Below are 22726 nucleotides of genomic sequence, written 5' to 3' on the forward strand. Positions count from 1 at the left end.
GGGTAGGAGATCGAAGTAAGAAAGGTGCCACTTTAAAAGATAAGAACTTCCCATGAGTCTATTGGATCTGGTCCTTACAGTGTGGGGGGATCCTTTGCGGGCTTTGAAGTGGGGCTGTGAAGACGGGAGGCCATTCCTTCACGCTTTTCACCCGGAGTCCCGTTGAGTTGCCGCCCTTCTCTTTCTCTCTTAGAATATCATCCACAATCACATCCGTCTATTTGAACCGCTTGTCATCAAAGCGCTAAAGCAATACACCACCACGACATCCGTACAACTGCAGAGACAAGTCTTGGATCTTCTCGCGCAGCTCGTCCAGCTGCGGGTCAACTATTGTCTTCTGGACTCCGACCAAGTGAGTATTCGGGATTCTGTTGCTGCAGAACAAGAATGCAATCGGTATTCTTCTGCAGCCGGTCCACTTTGCCCTCCGGATCACAACCTGTTGTGGGGGAGAAGAAGGAGTGGCAAAATCAAAAGGCGGCGTCAAAAGAGGAAGCAGCCTAGTATTGCTACGTAGCCACAAGTGAACTACCGTATTTTTCAGAGATGCACCTTTTTCCCTCAAAAAAGAGGGTGAAAATCTGGGTGCGTCTTATACATTGAATACAGCATTTTTGGCTTCCCGAAATCCTGCCCCCTTTGCAAAAATGGCCGTGCACAGGGTTTAGGAGGTTTCCAGAGTGCTCCTGGGGGCTGGGGAAGGGAAAAATGAGCGAAAAACAGGGCATTTTTTGCTCATTTTTGCCCAGCCCCCAGAGCACTCTACAAGCCGCCTAAACGCTATGCATGCCCCCTTATGACAAAAAACGGGAGGTCTGCAGAGTGCAAAAGCTTTTTTAAAAAATTTGCCTCTTCAAAAACTTGGTGCGTCTTATATTCCAAAAAGTACAGAAAATCAGTTAAACCGAATCGTCATGTGGGGTCTTGGTCCTTCGTGACTTTTGTGACATTCTGTCCACTCCTAACTAAAAGGAAAGGTGTCATCTTGAGACAAGTGCAACATCTCGAGCCATTTCATAACCCTCGTTCATTTACTCCTCGACTTACAGCAGTTCATTCAGCGACCGTTCAAAGTTACAACGGCACCCAAAAAAGTGGCATACGCCCGTTTTTCACACTTGGTAGTTCACACTTGGTAGTTTTTCACACCATTGCAGTGTCCCCGTAGTCACGTGATGAAAATTTGGACTCTTGGCAACTGCCTCGTGTTTATGGCGGCTGCAATCTCCTAGGGGTCATGTGATCCCTTTCTCTTTCCCCCCCCCTACCCTCGCTCTCACCTACCTACCTACCTACCTATTTAAAGCTTTAATAATAGACTTGATTTGAAACAATATGGCAATGAATTATTGCCACTGGCTTACTCACTTAACAACTGCAAAAAAAGGCGTCAAGACTAACGCAATAGGTAGATCAAATCACAGCTGCCAAGTTTCTGTTCCGTTCCATTCCATTCTATTCTATTCTAAACTTCATTCTATCCTATCCTATTCTATTTTCATTCCATTCTCTTATATTCTATATTTATTCTATTCTATTCTAAATTCTTGTTATGTTATGTTCTATTTTCTTTTCTATTCTATTCAGTTCTAAACTTTATTCTATTCTAAACTTTATTCTATTCTATTCTATTTTCATTCCATTCTCTTATATTCTATATTTATTCTATTCTATTCTAAATTCTTGTTATGTTATGTTCTATTTTCTTTTCTATTCTATTCAGTTCTAAACTTTATTCTATTCTAAACTTTATTCTATTCTATTCTATTTTCATTCCATTCTCTTATATTCTATATTTATTCTATTCTATTCTAAATTCTTGTTATGTTATGTTCTATTTTCTTTTCTATTCTATTCTGTTCTAAACTTTATTCTATTCTAAACTTTATTCTATTCTATTTTCATTCCATTCTCTTATATTCTATATTCTATTCTATTCTATATTCTTGTTATGTTATGTTCTATTTTCTTTTCTATTCTATTCTATTCTAAACTTTATTCTAAATTCTTATTCTGCTCTGTTCTGTTCTGTTCTAAATTCTTATTCTGTTCTATTTTCTATTCTATTTTCTAGTCTATTCTCCCTCTTTCCCAGTGGAAGGAAATTTCTGCAAGACAGAAATACTTTTATCTTCAAGATCTCAAGCCTCCATCCTTGCCCAAACAAGACTAGATGGCAGGAAATACATTTGACAATAGGAGTCCTGTTCCTTCCTTTTGTGCTTTGTTTCCTTTGACATAAATATGAGCTGCAGTAACACAGTTATGAGTTGTTTATTTTTCTCATCGGATGTCACCGTCTGTTTTATGCCGTTTATATGGAGATAATGTAAGAATGCACCCACCGATGTTTGCAGAAATTAATCCCGGTGTTTCTTTTTTTTGCTTCCAGGTATTTATTGGATTTGTGCTAAAGCAGTTTGAATACATTGAAGTCGGCCAATTCAGGTACAATTTCCAACTTAGACATGCTTCCTTTTGTATTTTGTATGCGAAATGGAGGCTCAACACCAATGAGCAATTCTGAGCCTTGAAAAGGAAGGGAGGGAGGGCAGTAGCTCTCCCTTATATACCGTTTCACAGTGCTTGGCAGCCCTCTCTAAGCGGTTTACAGAGTCAGCCTCTTGCCCCCAACAATCTGGGTCTTCAATTTACCCACCTTGGAAAAGATGGAAGGCTGAGTTGACCTTGAGCCGGTCAGGATCGAACTGCTGGCAATGGGCAGAATTAGCCTGCAATACTGCATTCTAACAACTGTACAGGAAGGAAGGAAGGAAGAACTACCAGTAGTGCTTAGACTTCTATATCGCTTCACAGTGCTTTACTCCCCTCTCTAAGCGGTTACACAGTTAGCCTCTTGCCCCCAACAATATGGGTCCTCATTTTAACAACCTCAGAAGGACGGAAGGCTGAGTCAACCTTTGAGCCAGTTAGGATCGAACTGCTGGCAATGGGCAGTGTTAGCCTGAAATACTGCATTCTAATTACTGGGAATGAAGGAAGGAAATGAAAAGGAAGGAAGAACTAGCAATAGCACTTAAGACTTATATACCACTTCACAGAGCTTTACAGCCCTCTCTAAGCGGTTTACAGAGTCAGCCTCTTGCCCCCAACAATCTCGGTCCTCATTTTACCCACCTCAGAAGAAGAACGGAAGACTAAGTCAACCTTGAGCTGGTCAGGATCGAACTGCTGGCAGTCGCCACAGTTAGTCTACAATGGTGCATTCCAAACACTGCCCCCCCCCCCCCAGGGCTCTTTCAACAACTCATACTCCCATTCTAATGCTGAGGAGGAAGTCCAACATGTCTTTTTTTCTTCTTTTTTTCCATTTTGTTTCCCCCACCAGGGACTCAGAAGCCATTATTCCTAGCGTCTTTTTCTTCCTGGTGTTATTGTCTTATGAGCGCTACCACTCCAAGCAGATAATTGGAATTCCTAAAATTATCCAGCTGTGCGACGGGATCATGGCCAGCGGGAGGAAAGCAGTGACACATGGTAACGGGAAATCAGAAGTCATAGAACTGAACCCACCCTAGGAGTTGTTTAACATGGCAGGCACTTAAAATTTAATGTATTGTCCTGCTGCAACTTTGCTGGATCTTTATTGCGCTCTCTCTCTCTCTTTTTCCTCTCTCTCTCTCTCTCTATCTCTATCTCTTTCTCTGTCTCTTTCCTTGTCTGTCTCTTTTTCTCTGTCTCTCTCTCTCTCTGTATCCATCTTTGTATCTCTCTCTTTGTCTCTATCTATATCTCTTTCTCTGTCTGTCTGTCTTTCTCTCTGCCTCTTTCCATGTCTGTCTCTATCTGTATAATAATAATAATATCTCTCTTTGTATCTCTCTGTCTCTGTCTGTCTATCTCTCTCTCCCTCTCTCCTCCTCTCTCTCACACATACTTTCAACTATGCCCCCAATTCTTTGCGTAAAAATGTATTTCTAAATAACTACATGCCATAAAACTGACTTTCCGGAGCCTTTTATGAGGTTGGCAGATAATAACTCTGCAAAAAAGAGAGCAAAGGCTAAGAAACAATGAAAGCCATGTAAATATTGGAGGTTGAAATTTGTGTCATTCTAAATTGAATATGTCAATTAATAACATTTGAAGATGTCAAAATGTCATTTGTTGAGACACTGATTTCTACGGTAGGGGCAATTGTTCTTCAGCATGATTCTTCAGCTAAACGTAACGTCTTCACATCTGTTACTATAATGTGAGAGTCAGTTTGGCTAAGGCGGGACTAGAACTCCTAGTCTCCTGGTTTCTAGCCTCAATCAAATGCCATGCTTTGAGTTGAGGCCTCTCCCAACCTGTCTGGGGAAGATTGTGACCTAGGCTTCCCCAGCAGCACAAAGCCAAGTCCTAGTCCAAATAAACCCCTTTTATTTAATTGACAGTGAATTCCTCTGCAGCAAAGTCTTCCTCCTCCCACAGTCTTTCAAGAGAGTTCACAATTACACACCTTTCTCAGGCTTGGAGAGTGGTCAGGCTGATATCTTTCAGACACCCCAATACTTAGCAAGAATGCAGGAATGAACTAATGGTCTCTTGCAAACTCCACTCCCCTTTCGCTCCTCTTTTATTTCCTCTGGGAGGGGCCATTCACCGTCCACCTGTGGCCTTACTCCCAAGTCAACCTTTGTTCTTTAGTTGTTAATAGAATAGAAAGTATAGCAGGCCAAAGACTCAAAAAGCAGGTGGCTGCAGGCCTGACAGTGGGGGGATATCTGCTATCTTTGGTGCTAACACCTCCTCTGTTTTTCTTTAGCCATCCCGGCTCTGCAGCCCATCGTCCACGACCTCTTCATCTTAAGAGGAGCGAATAAAGCCGATGCCGGCAAAGAATTAGAAACCCAGAAAGAAGTTGTGGTCTCAATGTTGTTGCGGCTGATCCAGTATCACCAGGTAAACCCTCGTAAGTCGAGGACTCTCTGTACCAGGGAGCGGGGAAAGAGGGGTGTTAAGATGCAAGATGGAGACTGCCTCCAAAGAAGAAATAATAAATAAGATACTGACGTGCGCAGAGATGGACAGACTGACTCTAGAGCTCAAGGACAAGGGTGAGACGGAATGTCACGAAATTTGGGACAAATGGTACAGATGGTTAAAAATGAGGGGGAAAAGCAGGGACAGAAAAACAGAGACAAGTTAAGAATTGAAGAACATGTTATTAAGAATGCGTGATGGGTAGGAATTGGATATGTATTTGTATAATCAGTAATTCTATAAAAGAAAGGATCAACGGACAGGTAATCTGATTGACTACACACACCTGCGTAATGGATATAAAATGTACCGTATTTTTCGGAGTATAAGACACACCTTTTCCCCTCAAACAAGAGGCTGAAAATCTGGGTGCGTCTTATACACTGAATACAGCTTTTTTTTTTTTGCCTCCCGAAAACCCGCCCCCTTCACCAAAATGACCATGCATTGCCTTTAGCAGGCTTCCAGAGTGCTCCTGGGGGCTGGGGAGGGCAGAAATGAGCGAAAAACGGCCCGTTATTTGCTCAATTTTGCCCCTCCAACCCCCAGGAGCACTCTATAAGCCTCCTAAAAGCTATTCACACACTTTAAATTTTTTTTAAAACGGGCTTGTTTTCACAAAAAACGGGCCGTTTCTGGGAGGTTTGCAGAGTGCAAAAACCTTTTTTAAAATTTGCCTCTTCAAAACCATGGTGCGTCTTATACTCTGAAAAATACGGTAAATTGTTGTAAGTTCTAATCATTATATGGAAACGTTTATGCCAGAAATGTCGCACTGTGTCCAATAATGTTTAACTAATAGAAAACATTATGTAAAGGAAAAAAAAAAGATACAAGATGGACCTGGGAAAATTCCTTCGCTTGGGTGAAAGCAGCCTGTCCTTTGCTCTTCCCCTTTGTTGGCAGGTGCTGGAGATGTTCATCCTTGTGCTTCAACAGTGTCACCGAGAGAACGAGGAGAAGTGGAAGAGGCTCTCGCGACAGGTAGCCGACATCATCCTGCCAATGCTGGCCAAACAGCAGGTGAGGACATACCTACGGTCATAAACAGCCATCGGCGAAGACATTCCCCCGTTTCTGTTCGGAGCAAAACTCTTTTTCCGTTCTCCCGGCGCCTGATGGATTATTGTCCCCCCCTCCCCTCTGAACCTGACCAGGCAGCGTGGGGCGAAGCTGCCATGACACTTCCTAGCAGGGAAGGACACCCTTCAGTTTGGGGGTTTCCTCCTGCCACACGCTTCACCCAGTACCCAGACGAACCAATTTTTCTAATCCCAACAGCCCCAAGAGTATAAGACGCACTTCTCCCGCTAAAAGTGGGTGAAAATTATGGTGCGTCTTTTTCTTTTTTGAAACAAAGTTTTTTTTATTACATATTCAATTTCTTTTATAAACAAAGTGTTGTCCGAGTTTGCCTGGTCAGCTTCAGCACATTATCGCAGCCTGATTCAGCACAAGCAGCTGACTGGCAGTTGGATCAGCCTCCCGGAATACCGCCAATCAGCTGTTACAGGTTGCAGGTTGCAGGGATCGGCAGAGCCCATCACTACGTCCGCGCGTTGCGTTTTTGGCCTCCGCACCCCCCGTTCTTGGCCTCCAGGCGTCGCATTTTCAGCCGGCACAGAAGCCGTTTTGTTTTCCTCCCCAAAAACTAATGTGCATCGTGTTATACTCTGAAAAATACGGTAAATGCAGGGAGCCCTCTATTTGCAACAGTTCATTTAGTGACCGTTCAAAGTTACAACGGCATTGAAAAAATGTGACTTTTCACACTTACGACCATTGTAGGATCTCTGTGGTCGTGCGAGTAAAATTCAGGCACTTGGCAACCAACTCGTATTTATGACCGTGGCAGTGTCCTTGGGGGGGATGTGATCCGCTTTTGCGTCTGCCTGACGAGCAAAGCCAATGTGGAAGCTAGATTCACCGAACAACCGTGTTATAATAATAATAATAATAATAATAATAATAATAATAATAATAATAAATATTTATTTCTTAGCCGCACCCTCTCCCGAAGGACTCGGGGCGGCGTACAACAAAACATAGGAAATAAATATATCGACATACATATAACAAAACATATACCAAGACATATATACGACATATACAAGGAGGAGGTGAACTGATAGATAAAAACAAGTAAAAACACAATGTTTAAAAACCCCAATAAAAATTCAATTAAATTACCCTAATAAAAAACCCGTCAGGAGCGATATAGTTAGATCATGGTTGAGCCAGGCCAGCAACTTGAAAAAGGTGGGTCTTGAGCTTTACACGAAAGGAGCGGAGGTCAGAGGTATTCCTAATATCCGGAGGGAGGTCATTCCACAGGGCTGGGCCCGCCACAGAGAAGGCTCTACTCCTAGGCGCCGCCCCTCGACACTGTCTGGTGGACGGCACCTGGAGGAGGCCCTCTCTGTGCGAGCGGATTGGTCACAGGGATGTATGGGGCAGAATACGATCCCGCAAGTAACTAGGTCCTGAGCCATGGAGCGCTTTAAAGATTGTTATCAAAACCTTGAAACGCACCCGATAGACCACAGGAAGCCAGTGCAGCTCGCGCAGGAATGGTGTCACATGGGAGTACCTAGTACTCCCCATAATTACCCGCGCGGCTGCGTTCTGGACCAACTGTAGCCTCCGGGTGCATTTCAAGGGAAGCCCCATGTAGAGAGCGTTACAGTAGTCCAAGCGAGACGTCACCAGCGCATGAGTGACTGTGCGTAAGGTGTCCCGGTCCCCCCCCCCCCCCCCAGATGCAGATAGATTCCCACGAAGCCTTGGGGATCTTAACTGTCTTAACAACTGCAGCGACTCACTTAACAACTTCCCTTCCAAAGTTGGGGGCGCTCCGTCACTGCAGGCTTTTACAAAAAGACTCGAGGGCCATTTGTCTGAAATAGTATAGGACAGGGGTGTCCAAACTTGGGAACTTTAAGACTTGTGGACTTCAACTCCCAGAATTCTGGCTGGGGAATTCTGGGAGTTGAAGTCCACAAGTCTTAAAGTTCCCAAGTTTGGACACCCCTGGTATAGGATCTCCTGCTCGAGCAGGGGGGTCAGACTAGATGACCCCCAAGGTCCCTCCCCACTCAGGTATTCTACAGGTAGTCCTCAACGTATGACCATAATTGAGTCCAATATTTGTGTTGCTAACTGTGATATTTGTTAATGGAGTTTTGCCCCGCTTTACACATTTTCCCGCCACGTTTGTTAAGCGAATCACTGCCGTTGTTAAATTAGTCACCCGGTTGTTAAATGAATCCGGATCCCTCATGGACGTCAGAAGGTCACAATAGGGTATCATGTGACACACACACGCACCGGAGGCACTGCGACCGTCATAAATATGAATCGGTTGCCGAGTGTTTGAATTTTGATTGGGCGACCCTGGGGAGGCTGCAGCGGTCGTAAGTGTGCAAAACAGTCGCTAAGGGAACGGGTGCAAATCAAGGCCTCCCTGCATGTTTCAGGAAAGTCGTCAAATGGGGGAAGTTGATCCTGTTGTGTTTGTTGCTTCGTTTCCACCCCCCCACCCCCCCCCAGATGCAGATAGATTCCCACGAAGCCTTGGGGATCTTGAATACTCTCTTTGAGATCCTGGCGCCTTCCGCCCTGCGCCCGGTGGACATGCTGCTGAGGAGCATGTTCGTGACACCTAGTACCATGGTAAGGAGCATGAGCATTCTGAGTGAGAGGGAAAGAGGCGTTGCTACCCTTGGTCCGGGCTCAGGATCTTCCCAGCTGCCCTCTTTCCTTTCCTGGGGTGTCCGGGGTTACGGATTTGGCTCCCTTCCCCACAGCCCTGGGAGTTTGCAAGGGTGTTGTGAGGAGGACAGGAAGCGGCAGGGAGGAGCAGCCAGCCTGGCACCTTCAGCTCCTGCCCAAAAGCGGCGTATCAATCCAATCAGCCAAAAGCTGGCCATGGGCTTAGCGGCAAAGGCTGCGCTCTGGGAGGGCGTCTGAGCTGCGAGCCCCCTTTGCTTCACAGGCAGGCAGTGGGGAAGACAATGGTTATGTGTTTGCATTGTCACTCACCCAAGTGCAGGGATGCTGCAGAGAAACTGCGTTCCTTTTGGCAAAGGAACAAGTGGGAAGGGAAGAGAAGGGGAGGGGAGGGTAGAAAGGGAAGGGAAGGGGGAAGGAAGAGGAGGGAAGGAAGGGGAAGGGGAGGGAAAGGGAAGCAGAGAGTAGAAAGGGAAAGAAGGAGAAGGGGAAGGAAGAGAATGGAACAGAGGAAGGGGAAGGGAAGGAGATGGGAGGGGTGGGTTGAAAGGGAAGAGGAAGGAACAGAAGGCGGAGGAAGGGAAGGAGGGGTGGGTAGAAAGGGAAAGGAAAAGGAAGGAAAGAGGGGAAGGGAGAGAGAGGGGAGAAAGGAGGGAGGGAGGACTAATTTAAATAATGAATATTTTGTGCTCTTCACCCTCTCCCTTTTCAATAGGCTTCCGTGAGCACCGTTCAGTTGTGGGTCTCTGGCATTCTGGCGATTCTGCGGGTCTTGATCTCCCAGTCCACCGAAGACATCGTCCTCTCCCGCATTCAGGAGCTCTCCTTCTCCCCCTACCTGATCTCTTGTGAAACCATTCAACGGCTGCGAAACGGGGAAAATAAAGCCCCTCCCACTCAGGAAATCGCCACGGATGAGCAAGATCAATTTCTGCCCGAAGAGACGTTTTCCAGGTATCGGTTGTTAAAATAAAATAAAGATGCTGCTATTATTATTATTATTATTTTTAAACCATTAAAAAAAAGAGATAAAAGGAAATTGAGGAAAATATATGCAGGTAGCGCTCGACCTACGACCATTGGCGAGGCCAAAATTCCTGTGGCTAAGCGAGACGTTTTTAAAGTCAATTTTGCCCCGTTTTACGACTTTTCTTGCCACCGCTGTTAAGGGAATCTTTGCCGTCGTTCAATCAGTCACACGGTCTTTAAGTGAATCCAGTTTCTGCATTGACTTTGCTCGTCGCAAAAGGGGATCGCCTGACTCCCCCCCCGGGGACACTGCGTCCGTTGTAAACATGAGTCCGTTGCCATGCGTCTGAATTTGGATCACCTGATCGTAGGAGGGGGTGCAAAGGCCCTAAGCAGGGATGGGATTGAAACATTTCAGCAACAGGTTCTCTGCCTGGTGTGGCCTACTCGGCCTCCTGCACCATAGCCGGGGAGTGGGGTGGGGACATATTTTCGCCCTGCAGAGGCTTTTCTCGAACCTTCTGGCAGGCGAAAACAGCCCTCCCAGTTTCCAGAGGCCCGAAACTGGCCCGTTTCCAGATTTCTGGGAGGCCCTTCCGGAGCCTCCGCATGGGTCCTACTCTTACCTGGCATGATTAATGGGCTGCGTAGAGACTCCTGGGAGGGGCAGGGTGAGCAGGGCCAGCCAGTCCTTCCAAATACCGGTTCGGCGAACCAGATACAAAAATAGCATCCAGTTCGCCCAAACCCGTCCGAACCGGCTGAATCTCACCGCTGGCCCTAAGTGTGAAAAACGGCCCTCAGTCCCTTGTTTTCCCCAGTGCCGCCGTCACTTTGAACAGTCACTAAGTGAACCTTCATAAGTCGAGGACTAGCTGCATCATCAATGTAATCTTGAAGAAGGCCAAGAAGAATTGATGTCACCGCAGGGCTGGCTGTTGCATATCGTGTTTTTCTTTTCTCCTTTTTTGCAAAGTTTTAATCTTGCTTTTTTTTCCTGGGCTTCGCACCCGGCCTCTCTAAGTCTCTTATTCCTCTCTAGATTCCTAATCCAGTTGGTGGGGATCCTTCTGGAAGATATCGCCAGCAAGCAATTGAACGTGGAGATGAGCGAACAGCAGCACACCTTCTACTGCCAGGAACTGGGCACCCTTCTCATGTGCTTAATTCATACCTTCAAATCAGGTACGACTCATCTTCTCATCCCTTTTGTTGTGGCCCGACAGCAGAGCTAGCAGCAGATTCGGACAGTGACGAGGTTGGGGAGGAACCTGGGCCAGTCCTGGAGTCTGAGGAAGGCTCTGACCAAAATTCGGACCCTTGGCAATGGACTTACATTTGTGACGGCTGCAGTGTGCTTTGGAGGTCCCGCGATCCCATTTTGCGACCTTCTGACAAGCCACGTCCACAGGGAAGCCGGATCCACTTAATAACCGTGTCGCTAACTGAACATTAGCAGTGATTCACTGAACAACTGTGGCAAGAAAGGTGGCAAAACGGAGCAAAACTCCCTTAACAGCTGTCTCTGCAAGCGACTGAAATTTGGGACTTGATTTTTGCCATTGTAATTTGAGGACTACCTGTATGTAATATTTCAGTGGAAAGCCCGAGCTATCAATTGGGCCTTACTGATAACTAGCCGGTAATCCTGGTGTTGTCTGGGTATTTATTTATAGGGGGAAAATGTCCGGACCAAACGTAATTTCTAATGTCGGATTTTCCCCCTTATCAGAGGGAGCCCCCTTGTGGAAGTACTGTGAAGCCGTTACCATGACAGCTCCACTACGCTGTACAGTAGAAGCCATTTTGCGGCAGTACAGTAGAAGCCATTTTAAGGCACAACAGGCTGTATCTTCACCCCGAGGGGTTTTAGGGGTATCTTACCCCCACAGTATTTGTTTCCAGAGAGTAAGTCATCTGTGTACCAAGTTTGGTTGAAATTGCTCGAGGCGTTCCAGAGTTATGCTAGAACATACATACACAAACAGACAGCCATTTTTTTATATATAGATGATGATGATGATATTTTTCCATTGTTTCGGTGTTTCAGGGATGTTCAGAAGAATCACGGCTGCGGCTACCAAGCTTTTTACCGAGAGTGGACCGCACGGTCTTCATTTCTACACTCTCGAAAGATTAAACGATCTCGTCAAGTCCATGATAGCCACCCACCCATCCCTGGTCCTCCTCTGGTGTCAAATCTTGCTGCTGGTTAACTACACCAATTCCACCTGGTGGTCCGAAGTTCATCAGACCCCCAAGTAAGTCTGTTTTTTAAGCTCATCAGGCCTTTCTCTCTTTGGGCACACTGAGAATATCTCTGCTGAACAAAACTCTGCATTAGCAACATGGAGGGCATCCGGCCAGTAAACACTCTGATAGCTCCATTCAGTTACCCAGACTCCACCCCGCAAGGGATTATGGGCTCATTAAAAGGAGATGATGATGATTGCCGGGGCGGATATATATGTATGTATATTTTAATTCAATGTATTTAATTAAAATTCCACGCCGCCCATCTCACTCATACAGCGGCTCTGTTAGTTGTAAAGTGAATCGGGCTTCCCCATTGACTTTGCTTGTGAGACGGTCGCAAAAAGGGATCACGTGACCTTGGGACACTTCGACTGTCAGGGTTCCAAATAGCATCCAAAAGTAAATCAGAGTCCGAGGCAAAGGATTCCTCAAAGTTCCAATTGATTAAGAGAGCCATGTTGGCATATCTGGGAAAACCTGAATCTGAAGACTTCCCAGTTTTCCCCACCCAGTTGAAAGTTCAAGATCTTGCCCCCACACCCACAAGTCCATCCCATGGTCCTATCTTCCACTGCCACGCTGGCAGCTTCCACCCATCCAATTCCAGTCAGGTGCACAGGTGCAGAGACAAAGGATGACCTTGGCTTTCTAGAAAGAATGTTGTTATGGCTACCTATCGTCTAACTCCATACAATCCCCCCTCCCATTTTCCCACCATAGAAAAATGCATAGTAGAATAATAGAAAGCGTGGCAAGCCAAAGATCCAAAAGGAAAAATTTGCTTGCAATCCTGACAGCGGCTATATATCCAGTCGGGACAACTGAGGAATCTGATGGCCAGCCAATCATTAATCCTGGGAGATTCTTCTACTTGTTTCTTCTTTATTTCTCCCTGGCAACTTGACTCCTGGATTTTGTAGTGGGTTTTTTTTTTTTAAAAATAAAAAATCCACTTTCCTTCTCTTCCAGGCGGCAGAAGTTGCTCAGCTCTCAACCCAGTGAGGATCCCCACGAAGAAGAAGAAGACGGTGGGGGCTCCAAGCTCAGCATCTGCAATCGCGAGATCGTCCGGAAAGGATCCCTTATCCTTTTTTGCGACTACGTGGTAAGATCTGAGGATCGCAGACGAGGCCCGCGTTTCGGAATGCAATGCAAAATAGCAGAGTCGGAAGGGGCCTCGGAGGTCTTCTAGTCCAACCCCTTGCTCGGGCAGAAGTCATATACTATTTCAGACAAAGGACTCTCCAATCTCCTTTTTTTTTCTCTTTACTGAATTACAAATTTCAATTACAAATAAAGCAAAGCCAAAGAAAAATCAAGAGCAAATCTTAACATATTTCACCAGCTAATAACTATAACAGTAATATATTTACAGCAATTATAATAATACAGCCAATGGGAAAAGAAAAAAGAAAAGAAAATGAGCTTTTAACTAAATTTCTACTTACATTAGCCTATTTACAATTTTTCTGCATTATGTCCATAATTCTATAGCATCTTTATTTTCCATACTAACAGTGGTTGACATTCATCAACTTCCCTCTCATTTCTACCTCTATCCATTCATAAATTTTATTCCATGTCCTATAATATTTCGAGTCGTCTTTATCTTTAATTTTTAAGGTTAATCTATCCATTTCAGCACAGTCCCAGGTTTTCCTAATTATATTGTCATCTGATGGGGTGTTCGCATTTATCCAATATTTAGCATATATGATTCTTTGCTGCCGTCAATATACGTAGCATTAAATATATGATTGCTTTGTCATAACTTTCTGACAGTATACCTAAAAGGCGTGTTTCTGGTTTAAACTCAATATGTTGCTCAGTTATCACTTCTAACCAATTATGTATTTTTACCCAGTAATTCCTTGTTTTCTTACACGTCCAATCTCCTCTTAAAGGCAGTTCCTCTGGTTAATTGTTCTCCCTGTTAGGAAATTCCTTCTTATTTTTAGTTTGCTTCTCTCTTCGATTCATTTCCATCCGTTGCTTCTTGTCAGGTGCTTTGCAGAATAAATTCCCTCCCCCTCTTCTTTATGGAAACCCCTCTATTATAATATTGCTATCATGTCACCCCCGGTCCTTCTTTCCATTAAACTACGATTAAAGGAATACTCGATTCCTGCAACTGTAAACTCTTGCTGTTGGCTTTAGTGACTCTTCTTCCAGACTATTTTTTTTTCCTCTCCTGGCGTTTTCTTTTTGTGTGTGCAAATAACTGCCCAAGCTGATCTTTAGCACTTTCAGGTTTCCAGCCCTCTCATAAAGGGTTTTTAAATACCGTAGCACCCAGCATCATGAATTGCTCCTGGGAAGTGACAGGCAACCCAAAGGGCCTGCATGGCAGCCGTGAGCCCAAAGGTCTAGGGCAGGGGTGTCCAAACTTGGGAACTTTAAGACTTGTGGACTTCAACTCCCAGAATTCCCCAGCCAGCCATCCAGGTCATAGTTGTCCCAAAGGTGCTTTTTTTTTTTTTTCAAGAGGCAACTGGATTTTCTGGTTTTTTCTTTTGAAGACGCTTCACTTCTCATCCAAGGATCTTTTTCAGCTCTTACTGGATGGGGGGAAAAGTTGAGTTAACTTTAACTTTTATTTAATTTATAAACCGCGCCCTCTCCCAGAAGGGACTCGGGGCGGTGTACAGTCATATTAAAACACAATATAAATACATAAATATAGATACATATAGATGGAGGAGAACTGTACAATAATAGTTAAAATTAAAATTGGAGATACATTAAAACTACCCCTAAAAAACTACCCCAGAATAAAATGTTTGCCAGGAGGTATAAATGGGACTATAAATGGGCCAGGCCAGCTAATTGGAACAGGTGGGTCTTGAGTTTCTGTCGGAAGGAGCGGAAGTCGGTGGTGGTTCTGATATCGGGGGGGAGGTCATTCCAGAGGGTTGGGCCCATCACAGAGAAGGCTCTACTCCTGGGCGCCGCCCGTTGGCATTGCTTAGTGGACGGCACCCGGAGGAGTCCCTCCCTGTGGGAGCGAATTGGTCGCAGGGATGTATGAGGTAAGATGCGATCCCGCAGGTAACTAGGTTGAGTTGAGTTGTTGAGTTGTCTATGGAGATTCTCAGTCACCCAGGTCATATTTATTATATAGGTTATTTTTATTAATTTGCTGTGAATTCTGCTCCTTCACATCTAGCAAAGTCTTTCCAGGGAGGATTTACAGTCACAGACCTTCTCTGGCTTGGAGAGCTGACAGGCCGATCTCTGCAGAACTTGGCAAGACCAATTGACCAATTAAGCGAAGTAAAATGTCTCCTGCAAACTCCCCTCCCCTTTTGCTCCTCTTTTATTTCCTCTGGGAGGGGCCACTCACCGTCCACCTGTGGGCCTTACTCCCAAGTCGACCCCTGTTCTTTAGGTCTTCCCTTCACCTGGCAACTCTGCGCATGCACACACTGGGAACAGGCTCCAGCTGTTCTTCTGCCTCACTGATGTCTGACTCTGAAGGCAGCTGATAACTGTCAGACGGCCCTGGCCCCCTCTCTGCCTCCGACACAGAGCCCTCACCAGAGCCTTCCCCAGTCTCCAGGACTGGCCCATCTTCCTCCCCAACCTCCTCACTGTCCGAATCTGCTGCCAGCTCTGCTGGTGGGCCACAACAGTTTGCCCAGTAAGAATAATTGTGGTTTTAGGTCTATTTGTTTGTTATCATCTCCTCTAACCATCCTTTTATCTTTAACCAATATTTTGTTCGCCGATGGACAGGTCCATCAGATATGGCTGCTCCTCTCCTTGATCAGCTTCCATCCGTTGCTTCTTGTCCTGCCTGCTTCAGGTGCTTTGGAGGACACTTTCCATGATGCCCCGTTGCCCCTTCCGCTCGAGTGAATCCGTTCCATTTCTTCCCACAGTGCCAAAACCTGCACGACTCTGAGCACTTAACCTGGCTGACCGTCAATCACGTCCAAGAACTCATCAGCTTGTCTCACGAGCCTCCGGTGCAGGATTTCATCAGCGCCATTCACAGAAACTCGGCAGCGAGCGGACTCTTCATCCAGGCGATTCAGTCACGATGCGAGAACTTCGCCTCCGTAAGTTCTTTTGCTTTGGTTTCTCCAGATTTCTCCGAGGGTTTTCGTCCTCCCCGAGACACCTCAGGTTTTCTGCGGTAAAGAAATACAGATGTTTTTTTATCTTGAAGGGTAACGACGTCCTTCAAATATTGAGGCTACCCAAGCAGTGTGGGACACGGTGGCTCAGTGGCTAAGACGCTGAGCTTGTCGATAAGAAAGGTGTAACCCCCTACCCCCCTTTGGAATAAATTAGTCTGATAGAATTATTTGTCCATAGCGCCGCCTCCCCCCCCCTTACTCCACAGTCAGGTGGAGTGCTGAACCCAACACTGTCCAGTTTCAGTCCAACAATATAAACATGATTTGGTGTTCTTATTTTGCACAAAGAGAAGCCATGGAGATTATCTTGATCCACTAGCATAGTTTTGAGTTCAGTTTTTTTTTCCCAACCCAGAGCATTTGTTTCTTGTTTTTGAGCGGTGTATCTGAGATGACAGGAACTGGACCACGGGTGTCAAACTGGTGGCCCGTGGGCCAGATGTGTCACACGCAGGCCATGCCCACCCCAGCCCCGCAAATGGGGAAAACGTCATGAAACGTCATGTGACGGCAATGTGATGCCATGAGTTTGACACCCGTGATCCAGTCTACAAGCTCTTATCTCTATGTATATTTGTCAACTGAGAATCCTATTTCCATATCATCCCAAAATGAGTTTTATTCCGTGAAAATCATGAGACATTAGCTTTACTATTTTTGCTGGATGAATCAACCGCTGAACCGCCGACCTTTCGAACCAGTGGTGGGTTCCGGATCCCGTCGCAACCAGAGCATCGCACAGAAGCCGTACGGTGCGCGTGTGCACAAATGGCCCGCTAGCTTTAAAAGAGCCCAAGAGAAACACCGCCCGGAACCCACCACTGATTCGAACCACCAAACTGCCGATCGTTCTGATCGACAAGCTCAGCTTATTTTTTTAAAAAAGGAACCAGTTAAGTTGAGGAGATGCTTTTATACTTTGATGAGCCTAGAAAACAAAAAAGACTCTAACGGAGGTTTTTCTCCCCGGTGCAGCCGACAGCCGTGAAGAAGACCCTGCAGTGTTTGGAGGGGATCCATCTGAGCCAGTCGGGGGCCGTGCTGGTGTTGTATGTGGACAAGCTTCTCTCCACTCCCTTCCGTGTACTGGCTCACATGGTGGACACCTTGGCTTGCCGTCGTCTCGAAATGCTTTTAGCGGCGTCCATGCAGGTAAACTGTGGCGTCATCCGGGCGAGTGCTGGGCCGGGCGACGCGGAAGGCCGAGGTTTAGTCTGCCTCCCTACAGCCCTGAGGAGGCTTTGGGCTGTCAGTCCTTATCTCTCAGCCTGACCCACCTCAGGTGACCAGGGGAGGCGGGATTTGTACTCGTCCAGTGGCGAGTTGGCCACGACGAATTATCATAGAGCCCTTGCCGTTGGTCCTCTAGGAGAGCCCGAGCAGCTCCCTTACATGCGGCTTCTGAGTTGAAGGGTGAGGGTTGATTCGGTGGTCTGCTTGCTCCTTTCCAGCCCTACCTTCCCTAGGACAAATTCATCCCTGAAACCAGATCAGTGATGGCTAACCTTTTTGTCGAGGCGTGCCGGGAGCGGGGGGGTGTCGCACAGACATGTGCCCATACCCATAATGCAATGCCCTCCTCCCCACACATGCACGTACAACCCCCCTGTGCATGCGCACAGGCCTCACTGAAGCCTCTGGACTTTTGGGAGGCGCGTTGGGCCATTTTTTGCCCTCCGGAGGAAGGAAAATGGCCCAACAGGCAACCTAGACGTTAGTTCCTGAACTTCCGGTGGGCCCCATTGGGCCGTTTTTCTCCTTACCCAGGCTTCAGGGAAGCCTCCTGAAGCCTGGGGAGGGCGAAAAACAGCCCAACGCGCAAACCGAAAGTCCGCCCCCAAACTTCTGGTTTGGGCGTTGGGCGGTTTTTTGCCCTCCGGAGGCTTCATGAGGTCTGGATGTCTGTTTCAGGAAAAACGGGTGAAAATCAAGGGCGAAAATCAGCTGACCTTGCGTTCACATGCACACTGGAGCTGACAAGGCCCTCAGAAATGGCTCCACATGCCATGGGTTTGCCATCATGGACCTAGACTCAGCTCACAAACGAGCCGCGTTGTTTTATTTCTGTCTTTTCGAGTCAAGTTTATTTTTTAACGGCCCTTGATAGCAACTTCAGCTTTTTATTCGCTAGACTGACGCGAACACGTTGTCTTTTCTGGGTTTTTTTGTGTGTGTTTGTTTTTTTGATGCAGAACAGCACGGCTCAGTTGCCAGTTGAAGAGCTGGAGCGAATTCAGGAATATCTGCAGAACACCGGATTAGCCGACAGGTGACGCCTAATGGATTTTATTTTTTACAGAATATGGATGTCAACTTGTAAAGCATTTCCATGACTATTATCAAGCTGACATAGAAAAGGGAGGAGAATTCCATGCCTACCTTTGGCCAGAGTCAGATCTCATATTTCTGCAGCTGGCGTGTGAGGTGCACAAGTTCAATAGCCTGCCGCAGCAGCACCTCATTGGTGGATGTGATTTATGACACAGACTGAGGGGAGGGGAGACACAGGGGTAAAGTTCAGACGCCATTAAGCGGAAATCAGATTTGGCTCCGCAGCAGGAGAAAATGCCAAAATGTTGCTCCTAATAAATGGCTGGATTTCTTTTGAACTTTGTCTCGAGGCTCATAATTTACTTAGAGCATCTTTTGGAAACTTCCCAATGGAAAGTGGCCAAATATTTGCTGAGCTTTTGTTCCCCTCTCCCCGAAAATGAATCCCTGCGGATTTTACTCTGCTAGTCGTCAGTGACTTTTAGTGGGTGCTGCTCATTTCTGTTTCATTGTCGGGAGACCCTGTAGGGATTCTCAAATCATCCAGGTCATGGTTCTCCCACAGGCGCTTTTTTCAGAACTTTCTGGTGTTTTCTTTTGAAGACGCTTCGCTTCTCATCCAAGAAGCTTCTTCAGTTCTGACTGGATGGTGGGGAATGAAAGGATTTATATTCCTTTCAGACAGCTGGTCATTTGCATCCTTTTAGGGGATTGGTGTTGTAAGGACGCAGTGGCTCATTGGCTAAGACGCTGAGCTTGTCGATAGGAAAGGATCGGCAGTTTGGCGGTTTGAATCCCTAGCGCCGCGTAACGAAGTGAGCTCCCGTTTCTTGTCCTAGCTTCTGCCAACCTAGCAGTTTGAAAGCACGCAAAAATGCAAATGATGTCTCCGTGGTCATGTGGCTGGCATGACCAAATGCCGAAGGCGCATGGAACGCTGTTACCCTCCCACCAAAGGTGGTCCCTGTTTTTCTACTTGCACTTTTAAGTGCTTTTGAACTGCTAGGTTGGCAGAAGCTGGGACAAGTAACAGGAGCTCACTCCTTTAGGCGGCACTAGGGATTTGAACCGTCGAACTGCCAACCTTTCTGATCAACAAGCTCAGCGTCTTAGTCACTGAGCCACCGTGTCCTTCTATATAGCTGTAGTGGAGGACATTTAAATTGAGTGAGTAAGTTTGAACTTCTCCATGAGACCGATTTCTCCTAAATCCAATCTAGTAGGCTATCAAGGCTATCAGGAATTGACTGTGAAAATAATCCTGTAATGGAATTGTTTAAAATTGCACCGTATCAATTGTCACAGGTTGGTTAAAGACTCTAAAACAGGGCTGGGGAATTCTGGGCTTTTGAAGTCCACAAGTCACAAAAGGGGCCATCGTTCCCCACTTCTGCCTTTGAACCCGAGTGTCACATATTAAAATGGCTGGCTGAGGAATTCTGGGAGTTGAAGTCCACAAGTCATAAGGGGGTCAAAGTTCCCCACCCCTGCTACAAAGAATTTTTTTTTAAAAAAAAGAACTAGGGACACTGCAACCATCATAGCTATGGGGATCAATGGTGGATTCCCGATCCTGTCGCAACTGGTACGCGGCGCGCGGGGCTGGTCGTCATAGCCAGGCACATGCACTGCCCACACATGCACATACCACTGCTGTGCGACACCCAACTGCTTGGCGGAGGTCGCGCAGGCGCTGTGCACGCGTGTGCAGTTGGCCAGTCGCGTTATAAATAGTATGGAACACGGGCGGGTGGGTGAGCCAAACCAGCCACCGTACTGGCACGGTGGCCGCTGCTCCCAGCTAGTACCAGTACGGCCATCCCGGGCCGTACCGGCTGAAACCCACCACTGCACTGGTCTTAAGTATGAAAAATTCTCCTAATATCACTTTTGCTAGTGTAACTTTGAACGGTCGCTAAATGACGTGTTGTAAGTCGAGGACTTCCTGTATCGCCAGAAGAGTGAGTTCTGACTTTCTCAAAGTATCTAATCTGATGGATTTATGACTTTTCTTTTTAAGACATCAAAGACTCTACTCACTCTTGGACCGGTTTCGTCTAACGGTGGCTCCGGAAACCATTAGCCCCTCACCTTTGGTTACGGCGCATCCCCTGGATGGGGGGAAACATCCAGCTCTAGAAACTTTAATTCCAGACAAAGTAAGGCTGAGTTGTTTTCCTATTCATCTGCTCCCCTTTTAAAGTGTGTTTGCAACAAGTGTGAAATATAACGCAGGCGTGATGTTCAGGCAGCGGATTCCAGGCGTGGCTCTCCAGAGCTAGATCTGGTTTTTCTCCTCATAGACCTCCCGACCTGTTCGGCCTCTTTAGGCCAGCTCAGTATCCAAATCTAATCTCCAAATATACCGTATTTTTCGGACTATAAGACGCACCAAGATTTTGAAGAGGTGAATTAAACGTTTTTGCACTCTGCAGGCCTCCCAAACCCTCTGCACGCCTCGTTTTCCGCGAAAAATTGGGCATGCAGAGAGTTTGAGAGGCCTGCAAAGTGCTCCTGGGGGCTGGGGGGGGGGGCAAAAACGAGCAAAAAATGGGCTGTTTTTCATGAAAACGGTTCTGGTTTTTTTGCAAAAAAACCGAACAAACCAGGGCATGTGTAGGCTTTGGAAGGCTTGTAGAATCCTCCTAGGAGCTGGGGGGAGCACAAATGACTAAAAAGCAGCCCATTTTTCACTCGTTTCCCCCCCACACCCCCAAGGAGCACTTTGCAGGCCTCCCAAACCCTCTGCACCTCTATTTTTGCAAAGGGGGCAGGGTTTCGGGAGGCCAAAAATGCTGAATTCAGTGTATAAGACGCACCCAGGTTTTTTCCATCTTTTTTTGGGGGGGGGGGTTCGTCTTGTACTCTGAAAAATATGTTAGTCAGCTGAGTTTGATTCTCTGTCTGCTAGCAGCCTTGCGTTCACGCTAAGATTGGCTCAGGCAGCAAAGGACTGTCAAACGGTTACACACGTTGCATGTGTGGTAAGACCACATTTGGAGTATTGCACCAAGCTTTGCTCACCACGATGTAAAAAAGATGTGGAGACTCTGGAAAGAGTCCAGAGAAGAGCAACAAAAATGATGAAGGGACTGGAGGCTAAAACATGAAGAACCATTGCAGGAACTGGGTATGTCTAGTTTAATGAAAAGAAGGACTAGGGGAGACATGATAGCAGTGTTCCAATATCTCAGGGGCTGCCAGAAAGAAGAAGGAGTCAAACTATTCTCCAAGGCACCTGAGGGTAGAACAAGAAGCAATGGGTGGAAACTAATCAAGGAGAGAAGCAACTTAGAACTGAGGAGAAATTTCCTGGCAGTGAGAACAATTGATCAGTTGGAACAGCTTGCCTCCAGAAGTTGTGGATGCTTCAACACTGGGAGTTTTTAAAAAGAAATTGGACAACCATTTGTCTGAAATGGTGTAGGGTTTCCTGCCTAGGGGGCTCGACTAGAAAACCTCCAAGGTCCCCTCCAATTCCACCATCATAAATGTGAACCAGTTGCCAAGTGCCTGAATTTTGATCACGTGACTGTGTGAAAAATGATCCTGTCACTTTTTCCCAGTACCGTTGTAACTTTGAACGGTCACTAAACGAATTGCTGTAACTCGAGGACTACCTGTATAAAACGGGAGAGTTTCTCCTTGACTTACAACTGAAATCGATTGTGAGTTCGATCCTAGGTAGAGGGCAGATATTTCTCTCTCCGGGCACAATGGGAATACATCTGCTGAATAAAACTCCGCACTGGCGACATGAAAGGCATCTGGCCAGTAAATCCTCAGCTCCATTCAGTTGCCCCGACTCTACTCCAATGCAAGGGATTACAGGGTCGTTAAAAGACGATGCTATCAGGCAAAAACCAGTTACTACTCTCTCTTGTTTCCCTGCCAGGATTGGTTCTGTTCACTCGTGAGGTCCCAGTGCTACACAAAATCAGCATTCGCTCTTCCAGAAGGTGCCGAACTGATGAATCGGCTTCCTGAACAAGAACTGATTCCTTTCATGATGCACCAGGTAATATTGGCATGTTGGCCCAGGAAAGAAAAGAAAAATCTCCTTTATGTAACAGAGACCGGTCGGAGTAGCAATAGCCCTTTGACTTATATGCCGCTTCACGGTGTTTTTACAGCCCTCTCTAAGTGGTTTACAGAGTCAGCCTCTTGCCCCCCAACAGTCTGGGTCCTCATTTGACCCACCTCGGAAGGACAGAAGGCTGAATCAACCTTGAGCCACTGAGAATCGAACTGCTGACAGTGGGCAGAGTTAGCCTGCAATACTGCATTCTAATTACGGAAGGAAGGAAGGAAGGAAGGAAGGAAGGAAGGAAGGAAGGAAGGAAGGAAGGAAGGAAGGAAGGAAGGAA

General features: G+C 46.4%; 1 protein-coding gene across 2 annotated transcripts in view; it reads left to right on the top strand.

The window, feature by feature from the left end:
* Positions 1 to 22726, top strand: part of HTT (huntingtin) — a 105732-nt gene that overhangs the window by 50694 nt on the left and 32312 nt on the right. For both annotated transcript variants that reach the window (XM_081958922.1, XM_081958923.1), the window contains 15 exons: positions 194 to 355; positions 2396 to 2451; positions 3353 to 3501; positions 4775 to 4911; positions 5899 to 6015; positions 8542 to 8664; positions 9437 to 9675; positions 10733 to 10875; positions 11741 to 11951; positions 12916 to 13051; positions 15828 to 16007; positions 17064 to 17240; positions 18281 to 18357; positions 20380 to 20518; positions 22255 to 22377. In XM_081958922.1, the coding sequence (XP_081815048.1) occupies positions 194 to 355; positions 2396 to 2451; positions 3353 to 3501; positions 4775 to 4911; positions 5899 to 6015; positions 8542 to 8664; positions 9437 to 9675; positions 10733 to 10875; positions 11741 to 11951; positions 12916 to 13051; positions 15828 to 16007; positions 17064 to 17240; positions 18281 to 18357; positions 20380 to 20518; positions 22255 to 22377 (2169 nt within the window). The remainder of the gene's footprint in view (positions 1 to 193; positions 356 to 2395; positions 2452 to 3352; positions 3502 to 4774; positions 4912 to 5898; positions 6016 to 8541; positions 8665 to 9436; positions 9676 to 10732; positions 10876 to 11740; positions 11952 to 12915; positions 13052 to 15827; positions 16008 to 17063; positions 17241 to 18280; positions 18358 to 20379; positions 20519 to 22254; positions 22378 to 22726) is intronic.

Source organism: Natrix helvetica, assembly GCF_964273705.1.
Source record: "Natrix helvetica genome assembly, chromosome: 7".
Taxonomy (NCBI): Eukaryota; Metazoa; Chordata; class Lepidosauria; order Squamata; family Natricidae; genus Natrix; species Natrix helvetica.